The 17,760-nt window shown below is 44.6% G+C and overlaps 1 protein-coding gene across 3 annotated transcripts in view; it reads left to right on the top strand.

The window, feature by feature from the left end:
* Positions 1–17,760, top strand: part of LOC117890648 (serine/threonine-protein kinase tousled-like 1) — an 84,664-nt gene that overhangs the window by 19,108 nt on the left and 47,796 nt on the right. Inside the window, exon 1 of one of the 3 annotated variants that reach the window (XM_034795623.1) lies at positions 7,005–7,116. The exons of the other annotated variants lie outside the window; for them this stretch is intronic. Coding sequence (XP_034651514.1) covers positions 7,048–7,116 — 69 coding nt within the window. The 5' untranslated portion in view covers positions 7,005–7,047. Of the gene's footprint in view, positions 1–7,004; positions 7,117–17,760 lie in introns of those variants that run through there. 3 annotated transcript variants of the gene reach the window in all.

The raw sequence follows: 17,760 nt of genomic DNA, 5'->3' as shown, positions 1-17,760 counted from the left end.
TTGACCCTCTGCTGCCACCTCCTCTCAATTCCTGCTCGCCTGTTGGCGATTTTGTGATGTGGCGGGGCTTAGGTTTTCCAATGTGCAACATGCAGCCGCCACAGCAGCAGCAGCAGCAGCAGCATTGGCGCGAGCAAGAGCGAGAGGAGTAGCTCTAGCTCCTGGTGCTGCCATTTCCAGTGTGTATTTAGCAAAATGTTTTGTTGCTGTAGTTTAGCTTTCGCCCCCCATTTTCCAGGAAGTGGGTGGCATACGCAGTGACTGCCGAAAACGTTGCAGTCAACGCTGCTGCTGCAACTGCAGCATCAAACAACAGAAATGTATACTTACAACGATAATAGGCTACACAGGAATATACAAATATAGCAAACAGCAGCAAAATAATACACCACACCAACAAAACGTGCTTAAAACTTAAATAAAAATGACACAACACAACAACACAACAAAGATTAAAGTTGAAAACACTACATCAACAACAACAACAACAACAACAACAACAATAGCAACAGTTATTAGCAGAGGAAAAATATAGTCACACAAAATATATTCAACAACAGCGACAAAACACCACCACTGCCATAATTTAAAAGGTTCAACAACAGCTACAATATGTACAACAAATGCTACACCAACATCTGAAACTTCACCAACAGCTATACCAACCAAAAAAAAGGCTTTAAACAGAACCAAAAACAATGACAGAAGTTTCAACAACAACTACAGCAACATTTCATGCTACACCAACAAAGGGCCAATAGTGCAAAGAAGCCCTTTGGTTTTTGTGTCCATTACCCACATTACCCACACAGAGAAAAAGCTCACACACAGACTCTTATAAGTCCTATCCCATTCTCCTCTCTCAATTTTCTCTCACTCTCTCTCTGTGGAAATGCAGATGATGATTAGGCCTCACCCTGAAGCAACCCCGTGTGACACTTTGATTTGTGACACAACCATAATGCAGCAGCATCCCATATCAAAGTCTATTTGCCTTTTATTTGCTATTTACATACGTTAATTATGAGCCTATTCCAACACTCCCAATTGGATAAATTTGCTAAAAGTAGGAAGAAGAATTAAGTTGGGATTGGGATAAATTAATGATGGAACATGCGGAATGTGTGCCTCTTAGATGAATAGAAAACTCCCTTATGTTGAAAAATACTCCTCAAAATAAATCTAAAGCCAAAAAAAGGAACCTGCAGCGCCTGCCACCTATCATCACCTCAAATACCATTACATACCTGCTAAACAATCATTTCAGACAATGATAAATACAAATACTTGAAAGTTACTTTTAAACAAAATAATTACACTGCATGCACAGCAATTGCAGCACAAATTTGAACTTACAATTAACCTTTTCCAGCTGAACACCTTCCATCAATCTATGGTCCGGTAATCGTATTATGTGTTAATAGTTTCCTTTTTGGCATTTCAAACGTAAATTGCCATTCAATTCAATTAAATGGCTGCCATTGTATGGCAATTAAATTAAGAATTTTGTGGAACAATTAAATGCCAGAATATTCGTATTTGCTAGCACACAAAATAATTCAAGAAATTATCAGCAAAATGGGAGAAGTGTTAAACATTTCAATGGGAATTGCTAAGGCATATTGGTTTTTGTTTCTTGTGCATTTTCTTTGTGTGGTTGTATTCTTCTTCTTTTATTTGTTTTGTAAACAATTTTTCAATTTCTAGTTTCATCTGCAGCTGTGCCGTGCCTTGCCCCTTGCCTTTCCTTTCCTTAATCTTTAACCTTTCAAGTCTTCAAAATGTACTCTCGGTTTCTATAATTTTCTTTCAAGTTTTCTAGTTCCCTCCCCCATATAACTGACTCTCTCTCTTTGCCTTTCTCTCTTCTATTGCATGTTTCGGTTAGCTCCCTAAATCCATCGTCCTCTCTGCAGTAACCCCTTCCAAGACCAAGCGGAAGCGGAAACAGGAACCCAGTCTGTAGCATTTTTTTTGTATGCACGGGCAATGCACATACATATGCAAATATTTCCCATATACCATATATCAATATGGTACATAGCGAATGGTAGTCGGGTAGTCTCCCACAGCGACTTCGTTATTAACAAAAAAAAACAACAAAAAAACCAGTAGCTCCGAAGCATTTCTCTCTCTCTCTCGTCCTCATCGTTGTCGTTGTCGTTGTCGTCATGGCCGCGGCACCGCATCGTGTTAATGGTTTGGCGGCTGCCTGCCGAATATTTTCCACGAATTTCGGAGGGGCAGGCTGGCCCCCAGTGCCTCTGATTGAGGAGCTGCAAAGGCGGGGAGCTGTTCCCTGACTGCTCCTTGAGAGGTTCCTACTGGGCTTCTGTGTGTGTGTGTGTGTGTGTGTGTGTGAGTGTGAGTGCAGCGCGCGCGCATCCTGCACTTATGCAAGTCACGCATCCCAATCCACACACACACACACACACACACACACACACACACATGAGTGTGTGTGCATAGAGAACATTGCCCAATTCCAAAATGTTCCATTTCGGGTTGCCATAACAATCCTTCTGCTTCGTCTTTTGCATGTGCCCGGCGTGTGTGTGTGTGTGTGTTGGTGTGTGTCGGGCTCTGAATTATGATTTTTGGTTAGCAAAATGTTAGGACACGTGCCACGCCTACATACCTAACTACCCTACCCCACCGCCAACACCACGCAAAGTTCACCCTCCTCGCTCTCTCTCTCTCTCTCTCTCTGCCTGTCTCTGTCTCGCTCTGAGGCAGGATGGCGGCCATCAAACAATTATGGATACTTCACTTATTAGCCGGCACTCTGCACTCTGGCACTTTTGGGGCGCCTACAGAGAGGCCATTAAGGCCAGCCCCCTCCGCTGCCATATTCCAAATATCACAAATCCCGAAAAGGATCTCAAGCTCAACACGCACTCAATTCCAACAGCCCAGCAGCCCTTTTGGCTGGAAAATAATCGCTCAGATTATACCTGACTTTAAGAGCGAGAAGGGCAGAACCGAACCACCTGGAGAATTTAGGCGGAAACACAGAGGATGGCGAATTCTTGTGAACTTATCTGAACTCTCAGTGTGGGTGTTTGGTGGTGTTTGTGCAACTGCAAGTGAGTGATGGCAGAGGGCATTGAGTGATTATGTGACTTGGACCCACCCACCCACATGTTTACGTGAGCGATTACCCAATGCCACACAGAAAGAGAGAGGTGCAAATGCACTCGGCATGTACATAGGCTGCAGATGCGTAAGAGATTGGAAAACAATTCAAATATCAAGTTTAAAGATGATTTTGTTGGCACAACATTGAAGATGATAAAAGTCCTACGTTGGAATATGTCTTGCAGCTGTAAATCGATAGATCTCATGCGATTCTTAAAGCTTCTTTGCTCTTTTCTTGACCACTTGCCCATTTCCATTGTTAATTTTCAGCACTAATAAGTGCGTGGGTTCAGCCCCAACTACTTGCTAAAGGGTTTCACACTTAATTCCTTCCTTCCTTCAAACACACACACACACACACATTCAGCGCTCACTTCCCGTTGCTCTCCTCTCTCGAATCTCCATCGCCTGATGCCATAAACTTCACTTTTGTGTGCAACGAAAATGGAACATTTCTATAGCCTACTTATCGGCGCCGGCACAGGTGCTCCTTTCCGGTCTGGTCTCTGTTGTTCCTTGGGCCAATTTCTGAAATGCCAAAACTCCATTTCTACCAACAATTGTCTTTGGCATGGACCAAAGCTGACGCCGAAATCGAAGCCGCTTTGAGCCCCCAGGAGCCAAGTGTCCTGGGAAGGAGTTACGATTAAGGGAAGGGCCCTTTTGATTTGTGTGTGAAATTGGTATTGGTTTTGTGTATGGTGTCCATTCCTTTGTTTTAAATTTTGGTAATATTTCCCTTTGCCTGCTCCCTTCCCGTTTACTTTTATCCTCTCCTCTTCGACACTTCATTAGCACCCCCTTCCAGGACTCTTGTCTCTGTCTCTCCCTCTGTCTCGAGCAGTGTGCACTCCACTTTCTGTTTTCTTGTTGCCAGCTCTTTTCACTATTTATTTCTCTTTCCCACTTGCTGGCTGGGATTGCATTGTCAGCTGGCTGTTGCATCAACACCCCATCAACGTGCCACAGCCTGTGCCTGTAGGCTCTTCCACACACGCACACAAAAATGGGCGAAACTTTCCAGTTTTCCTTCTCCGTGCGTTTGTGTGTGTGTGTGGTTTCCTGCATGATCCTGCCGATGCGTTTATTAAATGTACATCAAGCTGAAAAATGTAGAGGCCGAAGGACGGACGGGTCCGGACACCACCTCACCACAGTGCACCGCACCAGCTCGTTGGCTGCGCTTCGTTCACGTCCTCGTCCTCGTCGGGGGCTTTCGGAGTCGTTCTCAGGGTTCGCCTCGTCCTCGTCGTTGTCGCTCGTTGTCACGAGCCAACAATTTTGTGCTGATTCTATTTTGTCCATAACTCAACCAGCGACCGAATCCATCCAGTCTCTCTCTGTCTTGCTCTCCCGCTCTGACTTTACCTCTGCTTCTCTGGGAGTGTGTGTGCCCATCTCTTTCTAGCTCATCACATGTTCAGACCATCTCTCTCTAGTCGTGCACCCATCCAGCAGCCCAGCAGCCGCGTATTCCGATACCCAAATGCCACTTAAAGTTTGGTTCCGCTTCTCGTAGTATTCGGTTGTGAGTGCCAAACCCCTCCTCTCATCTCACTCGCCACATCTCAGCTCTCGTGACATGCAAAGGGAAATGTGGAGAAACCCAAGTGAAAATGCAAACGAAAAGTAACCTCAAACTTGGGAGCCCCAGAAGCAAGGACAAGTCAAGCCCTCAAGGATTGTTAGCCTGCTTAGCAAATGCTTTAAGGCTTTCGGCAAAAAAAAAGAACGAGATAGAGAGAAAACGAGAACGAGAACGAGAACAGAGAGAGCGAGCGCGAGAGAGAAGCATGATGATGCCCGAAATCTGCTGATAAATATATTAATTACCAACAAAATGAAGAACAAAAGAAAATTACTTTTACTTTGTCCGCCCACAAGATAGGTGGCCTTAGTATATGTCCAGTATAAGAGTGTGCATTTAGTATAAGTGTTACCCGTAAAAGTGGAGTTCTGTTTTGTGTCTGTGTGCGCTCCGTCGTCTCTCCATAGATAGATGATTGAATGTGGAATGTGCAACAAGTGGAAACGAGAGAGAGAGAGAGAGCTCTTCGAAGCTTGTTTGAGCTCTTGATTAGGCGCCAGGCAATTCCTCGAACAACTTTGATTTGCACTAACAATTACCCATAAGCGAACTGACATCTCTTTCAAGAATCGGTCACAGCTTGGTTGAAAATTAAATTATTTTAAAAATGACAAAAACTTATTCTAATTCTTTGAATTTTATAATCTAATAAGACATTATTTTTGGCATACTAAAAATACTGGAAATATCCATTAAAATGTACTCCCAACTCCATATTAATCTACAAGTTACTTTATTAAGTATTTCTGGTACGAAAGTTCCCAATCAGAGACCTATGTACATGTACATATGTATGTATGTATCTGCTGAGAGCGACCGCTGACCCTAAAATGTTTGCTTGCAACATCCAACATTTTAGGTTGCAACATGCCACACCAACCCCAACTGCGTTCGAATGGGATTTGTTGCTTTTTCCACGTTTTTGTTGGTCCCCTAACTGTGTCAGAGCGCTGGCTCTGGAGTCTGGGGTCTAGACGAGAACCAGTTGAAGATGACAAGAAGATGGGAATAGAGGCAGCAGGCAAAAGCGTTAGGATTCTGAATGCTTTGCACAGAAAATGAGCTTTGATGGTTGGAAGGCAGCAGCACTTGAAAACTTAATTTTAGTGTTTTTTTTAGTTAAAACTTAATTATCGTATTTTTCGAGATGGAAAGATTTCCGGATACTACCAAAATACATGCACCTTTATATGTACATAAATATGTACATATCTTTAATCAAGTATCATCTTGTCAGATATTGTATCAATGAACCCTCTTGAATGGAAATGATCCTTGGTCAGTTTCGCTGGAGTATTAAATATCTGCGCGAGTGTGGCTTAGGGAAAGCTCTGGGCTGCTGCAAAATAAAATAATATTAAACGCTTGCAAAGTCGAATTTTGAAGTTCGAATTTTCCGCACACTAGAACCTGATTTTCGCAGAGGGAAAAAAAAATGTAAACGAAAAGTGGAATTGGTATTAAACATAACGAGACCAGAGTCTCGCCGTCCAAGGCGGTTGTCAAAGTCCTTTCCATCTCTCGTTAGGTCCTCCACACCACACCCCCACACAACTCTCTTTGCCCTCTCGCGTGTATCGCCTTTGGTTTCTCTTTAGAGTCCTCGCCTGCCCACCCCTCTCTCCCCCCGCTAGAGGAAACTATTTTGCGTGGCGCTGTGTCGCTTGTTCGCTGTCTGTCTCTCTGTTTGCCCTCTCTTTCTGTCGGCTGTCTGTTGTGTGTCTCTCTCTCTGGGTGTGTGTTTGTGTGTGTGCTTTTTTTTGCGCTGCTGCTTTCCTTCTTTCTATTGCTGCTTTTCGACCAGCGTCAACGCAGGCAGCGCAGCTGCTGCTCTGCGCCTGCACACACACACACATACAGATACAGACGAGCGCACTAACACACACGAAGAGTCTTTCATGTATTTACTACATTCCTCAGTACTTGAAGCGCCTCCGGAAGTGATGGTTTTCATCTGGTGCGGCGCGCATTTCGTAGCATAAGCCAGCAGCTGGTCCGTCCCCCTCTTTGCGGCGTCGACGCTTTTTCTTTCCCCTAGCCCCTGCCCAGCACACACACAACCAATTGTGTGCAAATAAAACAAAGAAATAGTCAAAACAAAGCAGTAGAGTAGAAACAAATAAAAAATTAACGCTACTTTCGGGAGCGCACAAGCACTTGTGCTATGTTGCTATGTGAGTGTGAAGAGTGATTACAAACACATAAAGAAGAAGACGAAGAAGAAGTGGGAAGTGGGAAGAGGAGCATATGAAGAAGAAGAAGCATCCGTAGAAACAGAAATAAAGAAGAAACATTGGTGGCGTGTGTGTGGAAAAGGAAAAATGCGCACCAAAAGGAACGTCAGCGATTTGGGCCTCTTGCATCGCACTTGCATTGTCGGCGGAAAATCGGTGAGCATGAAAAATCCCCACAGAAAGAAAAACCCAAATCAAATTTACATTCAATAAACACGAAATTCCCCCTCTCTCTGTGTCTCTTGACAACAACAGCAACCACACATGCGCGCCAGAGAGAGAGCTTTACTCTCGCTCTTTTTCTCCCTGGTCTCGCTCTCCCTATCGCCCCACTGCTCGTCAATCGCATACACTCGCTGGTTTTAGTGAGCGACTTTTTGTTGGTTTGTAAGCCGCTTGGTTTTTCATATTCTGGGCGCCTGTTACTTTCTGTAGACTGCAGCGTCATTGCAGCGAAAACATCGGGTTGCCGTATTTAGTACTGTATTTGCTGGGGTTTGTTCTTCTCTTTAAATACCGATTCCGTATGAAATTGCACGAGCAAAAGGCCCCAACAGCAGCGAACTTTAAAAAAAACTTGCTGGCTGCTGGCTATGGCTTCCCCAACCCTCCACACACCGCAAAACACATCGCATATTTAAAAGATTGCCCAGCACCACAGGCTGAATGAGCGTCGTCGCCGAAAGAGAGCGAACGAGCCCACACAAGAGAGCGAAAGAGTGTGTGTGCGAACGTGTGAGGTATTGCGGTTGTTTATTGTTTTTACTGGCCGCTGGGGGGCGCTAATTTGCTTGACGGCGGCGACAAGCTTAATGTGAGGTGGGAAACAGTACAGTGGAAATTGTCTCGAATGTACAAACCAAAAATTTTCAAACATACAAATTGACTTCTCCATAAATCTTCATCAACTTTAATACTGTTTCTTAACATTAATGTCCAATATTTCAATATAAATTGAATAGAAGATCGGATTTTTATATATTTATGTTATTTTAAGTTTTGTATATGTGGTCTCTGATCCTCTTCTTGCACTCCACATCGAGTGAACACTGTTTTCGTTTTTTCCATATGATTTATGGATACGAGACTGCTACGACAACTACCATCAAATGTTGACAAATATGCCATATGTATGCGTGTGCATATATATATTTTTTTTGGCAAGCCAATTAACATGATTTATACAATTATTCCAAATACATACATACAGTACATATATGTATGTATGTACATATTCGCTTTGTATTCATTTCCTCCACCCACCTCTTAAACATTCAATTATCATAGTTCTTTGGGTGATCCATATCGCGCTCGCTCTCTCACATGATTTGTTTTGGAATTAATACCAACAAATTTGCAGGGTATTTTGTTGGGTTTGCTCTTTTTTATTCTCTTTGCGTTTGCTTATCTCTTTTTGTCCTGTCCCCCCCTTGTCACTGTTGCTATTGCTGATTTCTTTTACTCGTTATCTGAGTCCGTCTGGGGCCGCCTGTGCATTCTGGCGCTCATGGTTTGCCTGCTCGCCTTTCCTCGGCACCCAGCACTTGGCATACGCGTCGTACAACAAATTTTGTGCAAATTTTGCTCATAAACCTGGTGTAGGTAAATATCTGAATATCGGGTGTATTCCACTCTATACGGATTAGTCCCAAAGAGGGACCTCAGCATTTAAAGAGTTTAATTTTCAGTTCAGGTATTATTTTATTATCATCAGAAGAGCAGCTTACTTCTAACGGCAACTGTAAAGCTTACAGCAGCCAGAGAGCGGTTGAGAATGGCGGAGTGAGAGAGAGAGAGAGACAACTAAATTATAACAGTTTCTGCTTGTGTGTTCGTGTGTAGAGTTGTGCAAGCGGCGTGGGAGTGAGAGAGTGAGTCAATATGTCTCTCTGGGTTGTCAAATGACTTCTAGAAAAGTTGAGGATAGTTAATTAACAAAGCGGCTGGTTTTTTTTTTTCAATAGATTGAGCAGTTTCTTACTATATAATTGCATTAACTTTCTTAAGCTAAAAGATAAAATAAAAAAAATGTAATTAGAAATAATTTGAAAAATGTGATTATCCTAACTAATTTGGTTAAATGCCACCTATTATAATGTATTAGTTTTAGAGGTCGTGTGCTCATGCCTAACAGTTGAGCATTTTTTGAACACTTTTGACAACCCTACCCTCAATGCAAAAATATTCGCTCTGCTCAGTCACTCCTCTCTCGTTCTCGCTCGCTCTGTGGCCCACATACATTTTGGTCGGTCCGTCGGCTCTCTGCCGAGACTCCATTCGAGGCAACGCAACGCAACGCGACGCGACGCTTTGCGGCGAGACTCTCTTGCTGCGCCGCCTGTTTCCCTGTTAAATTGGCGGTTACACGCGCGCGTCAGGTACACGGATGCACCGCACACAAAGCGCAGACGACGGCACACGCATCGGATTGACGCTGTCGCGGCATTCTGTTTCCTATTTTCCCTAAACGGGTGGTTGTTTGGCTGGGTATCTGGTCGAATGGTTGTACGGTCGGGTCGGTCACTCCGTTCGGGTCCCAGGTCTCTGGGATATGGTCTGGTGCCGTGTTCCGTTGATTTGCTGTTTGCTGCTTATCAGGCGACTCATCGATTTTTTTTTGAGCTGGTGTTCTCTCTCTCGCTGAGTGACCATCCATGCTTACACTCTCTCTGCTTTGGCTCATTTCGCTTCCACTCCGTTCGCTTGCCTCTCTTTGTGTTGTGCTACGTTTGTCTACTTTTATATGTATGTATGTGCTGTGTGTTTGCGTTTGCCTGCACTCTGCTCTCCCATTCTGCTGTGTGTGTTTGCCTGCTCTGCCACTGTGTTGTTCATTGTTCTGGCTCGACTCTCCCTCCCTGATTCGTTTAGCTTGTTCTCTCGCGTTTGTTGCCATGCCTGCTCGCTCACGCTCGTGATTTCTTTGCCTCTTTGCTTGCTCGCTCTTCCTCCCTTTCTCACACAAGTTGATGCTGCTGCTTGCTTGCTGTTTCTTCCGTTCGCTGCCGACTGCTCTGCTGGCAATTGCTGTGCGCCTGTTCTTTCCCTCGAATATCGAATCTCGATTTCGACGAGATTTTGTTACTACAGACAGTCCCGTGTCCATCCACAACTCCACAGCTCCGCCACTGGTTTCTCTCTCTCTCTATCGCTCTGTCCCTCTGGTGTGTACATTTGAAATTATTTATTTATTATATAGATTACAAATTCCTCGTTGCCCCAAGGAAAAGTGGTTTCACAAAAAATACATATGTATAATAAAGAGAGAAACGGAAAACACCGACTGACTCGGTCGGTTTACCCGGGTGTGGAATTCTGTCATGGTCTGGGACTCCAATCGTCGTCGTAGTCGTAGTCGTCGGTCGACGCACTCACTCACCTTCACCACAAAAACCTCACCACGGAGACGACGACGACGACATATGTTGACCGTCGTCTCTCTCTCACTCACTCATTTGCCATATTTAATTCTATTTAAATGAAAATGAACTGAAACCGATTACAATCCCCTCCCCGCTTTCCGTGCCGAAACACCACCACTAGTCGATCCGACCAGACCCGGGCCAGACCCAGACCCCGGCCAGACGTGCCAAGCGTCGCGCCATGCAGCCAGCAAGCAACTGAATTGATAACAACACCCGATCCGACCCGACGAACGACTCCGCCAGCGACTACGACGACGCCTGCGACGGCAACGAACCCCAACATTTCGCCAACGACAGCGGCAGAGACAGAAGCAGAGGCTGGGGCCAGCGCCACTCAACAGTCAAGTGCTTTGCTTGCCTCAGCCAAAGCAGCGTGTGAAATATTTCTCAGCGAAATAGGAGAAAAAAAGACGAGAAGGAAATGTTTCTTATGTTAGTCGCTAAACAGATACCCTATCCTGTTAAAATTTAATTGAGATGTGTGGGACACCACCCTTACGGAAATATCCCAAGTAACAGATGAGGGATTTAGAAATATAGTCTACTACCTCTAGTTACAGATGAAAATATACATTACGAACCTTTCTCTTAGTCTTTGAAAACGAAAATGAACAATGCCTCCCTCCATTGCAGGGTATTCAAAAAACACACAAGAAAAATCAGCAACAAAACGAAAAGTAAAACCGACATCGACAACAACAAAATTGCAAAGCTCTCTATGTGCGCGCGCCCCCCAAAGCACAAGGCGAAAAGCGTTGAATGAATTCTCAAACAGCAACACCGAACACCAGCACGCACACACATACACTCCAAAGATATACAGACAGTGGAAGCCTCTCACACAAATCCGAAACCAGAACACATGATTAGCCTAGTAAAACGAGGCATTGTCGGGCGGGTGGTCGCAGAGTGTCAGCTCGGGAGAGGGTGGGTGCAATGCGGTGCAAAGCTTTTGGGACGGGAGTTGTGCTCTCAACAGAAAAAACGGCAACAGCAACGATAGGCACACTCTAGAACAGTGGGACAAGAGCGGAAAACGAGTAACTCAAAAATAATAATTTGAGTTCCATTAGCAACAAAGTTAATGTTGTTTTTTAATTCATACGACCAATTGAGTGATAAAAATCATTTCAACGATACAAATAATTTAAAAACGGAGTTGTCCGGCTTTCTGGAATTAAAAGATATCGAACTACATACGCCACTCAAGCTGCAATCAAACTTCAATCTGATGCCGCAAGGGATTTTCCATCCGTAAAAGATACATATATCTTGTTTCTGTTAATTATTAGGTACTTGATATTTTCACAAACATTCGTAATGACATGTCTGACTTATTATGTATTGCCCCAATAAGTATGCTAATCCATTGGCCAATTTTACCCACTGTGCGAGGTTGCCCTCTCACCCATTCCTTCTGTGGGAGCTTGTGTGTGTGTGTGAGTTTCGTGTGAGCAATTGAAAGAAGCGAAAAAAAACCGGTTGCAATGTTTACCGACATTTTCCGCTACGTTGGAAGAGCGCACGCAAAGCAAGAGAGTGATTTTCTGTGTGCGAAAAAGAGAGAGCAATAACTGGCGAGGAAGGTCGTCGTCGTCGTTTTCGTTGTCGTTGGGCATGCCGAACAAGTGCTCGTGTCGTCGTTTGCCCCGACGTCGTCAGGCCATAACCGGAAGGTCGCCTTTACCACAACATTTATTATGGAAAATCGCGTAATCACTGTCGTATCACATTTTTTTTTGTTACTTGCTTCGCTCTCTCAGTCCCGTCCCTGTTGGGTTCGTTCGTTCGTTCCCGTACGGTTCCGTTCCGTTCGGCTCGTTCTGTTCTTCCACCATCACCTCTCTTTTCCCTCTCCTTGACTCTTGTGTCTGGTTTGGTTATATTTTTAGCAGCAGACGACTTCAAACTTGTTGCAAGTTGTTTCTGCCTGTTGGCGTGTGTTTGATGTGCGAACTCTGTGCAAACTTTATGGTTTGGTTTTTTTCTTTTGGTTTTTTTTCTGTATTTGTTATTCCTTGGCTTTTTCTACATGTTCTTCTTCTTGTGCCCACTGTTTCTTGTTTTTTGTTCTATATTAAAGCTCTCTTCTTACTTTTTTGGCACATTTTGCTATGTTCGTGGCTGATTAAATGGAAAGAAAAATGCTGCCATCATTCCAATTGAATGAGACTTCCTCTAACTCTCTCTCTCCCTTGGCCTTTTTTTTCTTGCTCTTTGGGTTTGCTGCTAATTTTTTTGGGGGAAGCTTTTTTTGTTGTTTGGTTGTTGTGTTGCTTTTTCTAATAAGTAGCGGAGCTTTACCTTTCCGTGGGGGCTATGGTGGGGAGAGGATACCGCATTGGAGGGCCGAAATTGTTCGCGCACACCTACACACACTGACGCAGACACCAGTTCCAGTTCCATGGAAGCCGCCGCCGCCGACGTAAGCTAACGGCATATTCCAATGCAATTTTATTCAATGCAGAGGCGTGGGCATGTGGGGGAGGCATAGCCCATGGGCGTGGGTGTGTGTGTATGTATGTGGGGGGATAGGGATAGGTAGAGAATGGGCTGATGGCGGTTGGGTTCTGTTCTGGATCTGTTGAGGCCATGGTCGTGTGGACGTGGGGCCCCCACTGTCGCGCGGCCATGGGCGTAGCTGCAGTTTTGGTGGTGGTTGCTTCGCCTGGAAATACCGCTAGCTTATATATGTACATCATTTTCTTTCGTTCATTTTTTTTCACTGGAAAAGTGCTAGGATTTTTCTACTTGCGTTGCATTCCGACCACCCGCCACCCCCTGGAATGTGTGTGTGTGTATTGGAAGGCTGTGCTCTGAGGCCGGCCAACTTCAGTTGCATGCTGCATGCGTGGACAGTGCCTCCCCCCTCCTCGGCACACCAAAAGAAGAGCCGGAACCGAACCCGAACCCGACACGGCCCAGCCGTTGCGACCACCACAGAGTCGAAGTCCCAGAGTCCCCCCATACTGACCCGTAATCGTATGTTTATGCCGATTCCAGGGCTCGTAATGTTAGTAGCCCCCATGGGATTTCTTGTTTCCCCCCATTGGGCATTTGATGATTTGCAAAGTGGATTTTGTGTATTTGACGATTGTTCGACTTGGAACTACTGCCGCTGGTACTGTGGTGCTAGTGCCATGCAGTTCTCTCCTACTCGTTATTGTTGGATATATTGCGAAAACTGGTTTACTGTTGGCCGACTGCAGTCTTCCCCTCTCCCTCTCGCAACCCAGCAAAAGCTCTCCATTGCTGTCTGTATGTGTGTGTGTGTGTGTGTGTGTAACCCTTTTAAGCGTGGATTGCTCTTTGCACTTCCTTGCATTGCATTGCCCAATAATACATAAATATGTACATATGTACATACATACATACATATGTACATATGCACTTTGCCTTGTTTTATTTTAGTTTTTTCGGTTTTCTTTTGTTTTCGTTCTCAGTCCGCTTTTTGGTTCAATATTTTTTGTCGTTCATCCTTCTTCCACCTTTCTCTATCGTTCATTCATTATGAAGACTTTTTGGTGTCTCAGCTTGTGTTTTAAATCGATTGGAGTCTATAAGTGGGCTTATTGATTATGCGTGTATGTATGTAAATCTCAGTGACTCGAATGTTCCCCTTGGGTCCGTTACTTTATGGGAACTTTTTAAAAAATTTGTGACTTAGGGTAAGGTACAGTGCGTAATCTTCTATAGACTGATGAACATTTAAAGATTGCATTCACTGTATATACATACATATGTACATATATGTATGTATATTATGTACATACATACATACGTTGAGGAGGTGTCTTATTGCACCAATTATAATTAGCAACGAAAATGGCCAGAAATTGCAGCCCTCCTCCCTTTTGGGTGCAGATGGGGCGCCAAATGATATTTGGCGAACAGTTGAGAAGCGCTCTACTAACACTCTTGCATGTTTTATGCACAGAAACAAGACACAGATGTATCCGTTCGTTGTATGGATGTGGTGTGCGGTGTATGCGTGTTGAGTACTGTACACAAGTTTTGCAGTCAGAGTCCATTTTGCTACACTTAAAGTGCGCCCCGTTGTAGCAGCCAACAGCCAACATCTTTGTTGTTGTATGTGCGTGTGGCATGTGGAATATTATGCGCCGCGCGCATACACACACACACACACACACAACACAGACACACACGTAGAGAGAATCCCCCAATCCAATCCACAAAACGACGCATGCCGCGCAATGCGATTGCGACTTCGTCGTCGTTGTCGTTGTCGTCGTCTCGTGGTTGTCGTTGTCGGCCACTTCATCATCGACAAGCAGCAGCAGCAGCAGCAGCCAGCAGTCAGAGCCGCCGCCGCCGCCGATGTGTTGCCAGTTGCCAAGCAGGCAGTTGGCTAAAACAAAGCAGAGCTGCTGGCTCACTGCCCGAACCCGAACCTGGACCTGGCCCTGGACCCAGACCCGGACCCGGACTCCCCCCCCACAGCAGCAGCAATGGCAGCAGCAGGACTCGCTGCTTCCACCATTTCTCTCTGTCTCTGTGGACCTGATGCTGCCGCTGCTGCTGCTGCTGTTGCTGCCCAATAATACAACAGCGGCAACGCCAATGACAGCCCAAAGTGCTCTTGTTGTTGCTTGTTGCAAGGAGAGTACCCTCGAGAATGTGCCACCAATTTGGTTGCCAGTGTTGGCCTGCCTACTGCCTGGTGGCATGATGGTCCAAATCGTTGCATATTTGATAGCATTACGTTGACTGGCTGCTGGCACACTATTTATCGAGTATTTATTGTTGGACTTTACAGAATGTGGGGGAATCTTTTAGGTGAATTAGCAGCTTTTAATATTTATGTAGATGTCTCTGGCAGGCGATGCATTTTAGAATAGATTGTTCTTATACTTATTTATCGATCACTTTTTATCGCTTGTGTCCTTTTGCTTATGGAATATTTTGACAGTGAGTCAAAATCTAAGCTCATGTAGTGTAAGAACAGGACTTGCTCGTGTCCCTTTGGGATCCTATATTTAACAGGTAATTCGTAACTTCGATTCTCTCGTTGCTCCTGGTGCGCTGATGCTGATGCTGATGCTCTCTCATACACACATTCCTTTGGCTGCTGCAGGCGCAAGTGTTGCCACCTTCTTCTTCTCATTTGCCTAGTGAATGCTTGCTGACTGCCACACGGTTGAAGAGAGTGTGTGGATGCTGCGATGGATTGGTGGAGGGGGTGGGGTGGCTTGGCGCTTGATGATGGTTAGTCCTGTGTGTGCGTGTGTGTGTGTGTGTGTGTTTATGTGCCTGTGTGTTTGGTACTGTGGTGGGCTAAGGTGTGTTAGTGGGTATGTCATGGTGCATGGGGCATGGGGGGGGTAACCACGATGAGGCCGCGAACCTCTGACGACGACGAAAAACTCACTGAAAAACGATGCGAAATGGTTTGGGCAATGATGAAGCATGGGTAGCGGGTGCCAATGGATGGGGAGGCTCTACGTTGGCGGAATAAAAAGTGCAAAAGGAAAACCCAACAGCAACAACAGCAACAACAACAAACAAAAAGTGTGTTCGTGGCGCGGTGTGGGGCGAGGCGGGCGGCTACGCATTTGGAAGTTTTTAGCTAAGTTGGCAAGGCTGCTGCCTGCCTGCCTGCTGGATGATGATGGTGCTGCTACTGCTGCAAGCAGTTGTTTGTGTGTGTGCGTGTACCCCCCACACACACATACACACAAATATATATATATATTCAACCCATTTCGTGTCATACCACCACCCCCCAACCCCCTCTTTGGCACACTGTGTCTCTCTTTCTCTCTCTCTCTCTCTCTCTATCTGGGTTGTTGTTGTGTTTGCCGTTTTCTTTGGGCTGCTGCTGTTGCGTCGCTGCTGCTGCGTTGGCTCTGCTGCTGCCCATGTGCCTCTGCTGCTACTGACGCGCTGTTGCTCTTTGCATTCGTTCGTGCAGCGGCAGCGCAGCGACGACCAGCATCAATTCAGTTTCAGTTTCAGTCGCAATTCAAACGCCATCAAAATCAAAACGGTAACACACGAAAAAGCATAACAAAAGCACAGCCCAAAAGCCCAAAGCACAGGCAGGCAGGCGGCACACGGGCCAACGGGCACACACAACAAATGCAACAATCCAATCAATGGCTTCATTAAATGCAATAACAAAAACATTCCTAGAAAACACAACACGAACCGAAAATCAAAACGAATGGAAAAACAAAATATAACAGAAATGCGCGAATTAATGATAATGATGATGCAAATTCTTATAAATGTTTTTTTTAATGTGAACTAAAAAAAACACACAAAAAGAATAAGTAAAAGAGATGCCAAAGTGCAAGTGCTAAGGAGAATTAAATTACTGGTGTAATGTGCAATTTGTTTAAACAATTCATATTTTCAACAACAAAAACAAAAAGTAAACAACAGTTCAAGAGAGTAGCAGAGAGAGAGAGAGAGAGCGAGAGAGTGCATGCTAAAAGTGCAACAAAACGGGAAAAAGGAGACCCAGAACTAGAGCCAGAGAGAGACAGCGACAGACAGCGACTGCGAATATTTTATTTGTTGCTTTTTTTTGTCTGTGTGTGCGTGTTTGTATGTGAAATAGAAATAGGCAAACAAAAATCATAAAAGCAAAACAAAAGCTGGAAAAATTATACATAGGAGCAGCAGCTAACGGGAGAGTGTGAGAGAGAGAGAGAGAGGAGAGCGGGTGCAGCAACGACTGGAAACCAACAAATTTCTGTGCCAAATTGTTGGTCTTGCCTTTTTCCAGAACATCTGATCGGAAGACAACTTGAATGAAAGAAACTAGTGGACTTACAAACTTGCATACAATATATGGAAAACAACATTATAAATAAATCTCTTTCGGGCTCCTGTGTCTACCCACACACACACACACACACACATTTCCGATTCCCCTCGATTCAAGATTCTTCCCACTCACAAATTATTTTACCCCTTTCGTAAGAGGATTCTCTCTCTTCCCTTCCACACACATAAGCTCCCTTTACCGTAAGAGGATTCTCCTGCCCACACAAACATCTGTACGAGGATTCTCCTACCCACACACATAATACCCCTTTTCTAGCAAGAATTTTCCATTGGTTCATACAGGTGTTCCGTTTCCCATTATGTTCCAGCATCGATTCCCGCCTGGAATAATCTTGGAAATTTGAACTCTCCTGTTGCATCTTTCCACATGATGTTCCCATTTGTCACTTGAGAATCATTTCTCACCAATTAAGCCTTTCAAAAAGCATCTGTAAACCACATTACTAACGAAATTAATTGTTTAAACAAAAAACCAAAAAGGAGGCGACTTCTTTTTATATTTTTAATTATTTATTTAATACTGTCTAAGGATTAACTGACTTAAACTCAAATTCAAAAATTA

The sequence above is a fragment of the Drosophila subobscura genome, chromosome A (assembly GCF_008121235.1).
Source record: "Drosophila subobscura isolate 14011-0131.10 chromosome A, UCBerk_Dsub_1.0, whole genome shotgun sequence".
Taxonomy (NCBI): domain Eukaryota; kingdom Metazoa; phylum Arthropoda; class Insecta; order Diptera; family Drosophilidae; genus Drosophila; species Drosophila subobscura.
This window is presented reverse-complemented; position numbering and strand designations above follow the sequence as displayed.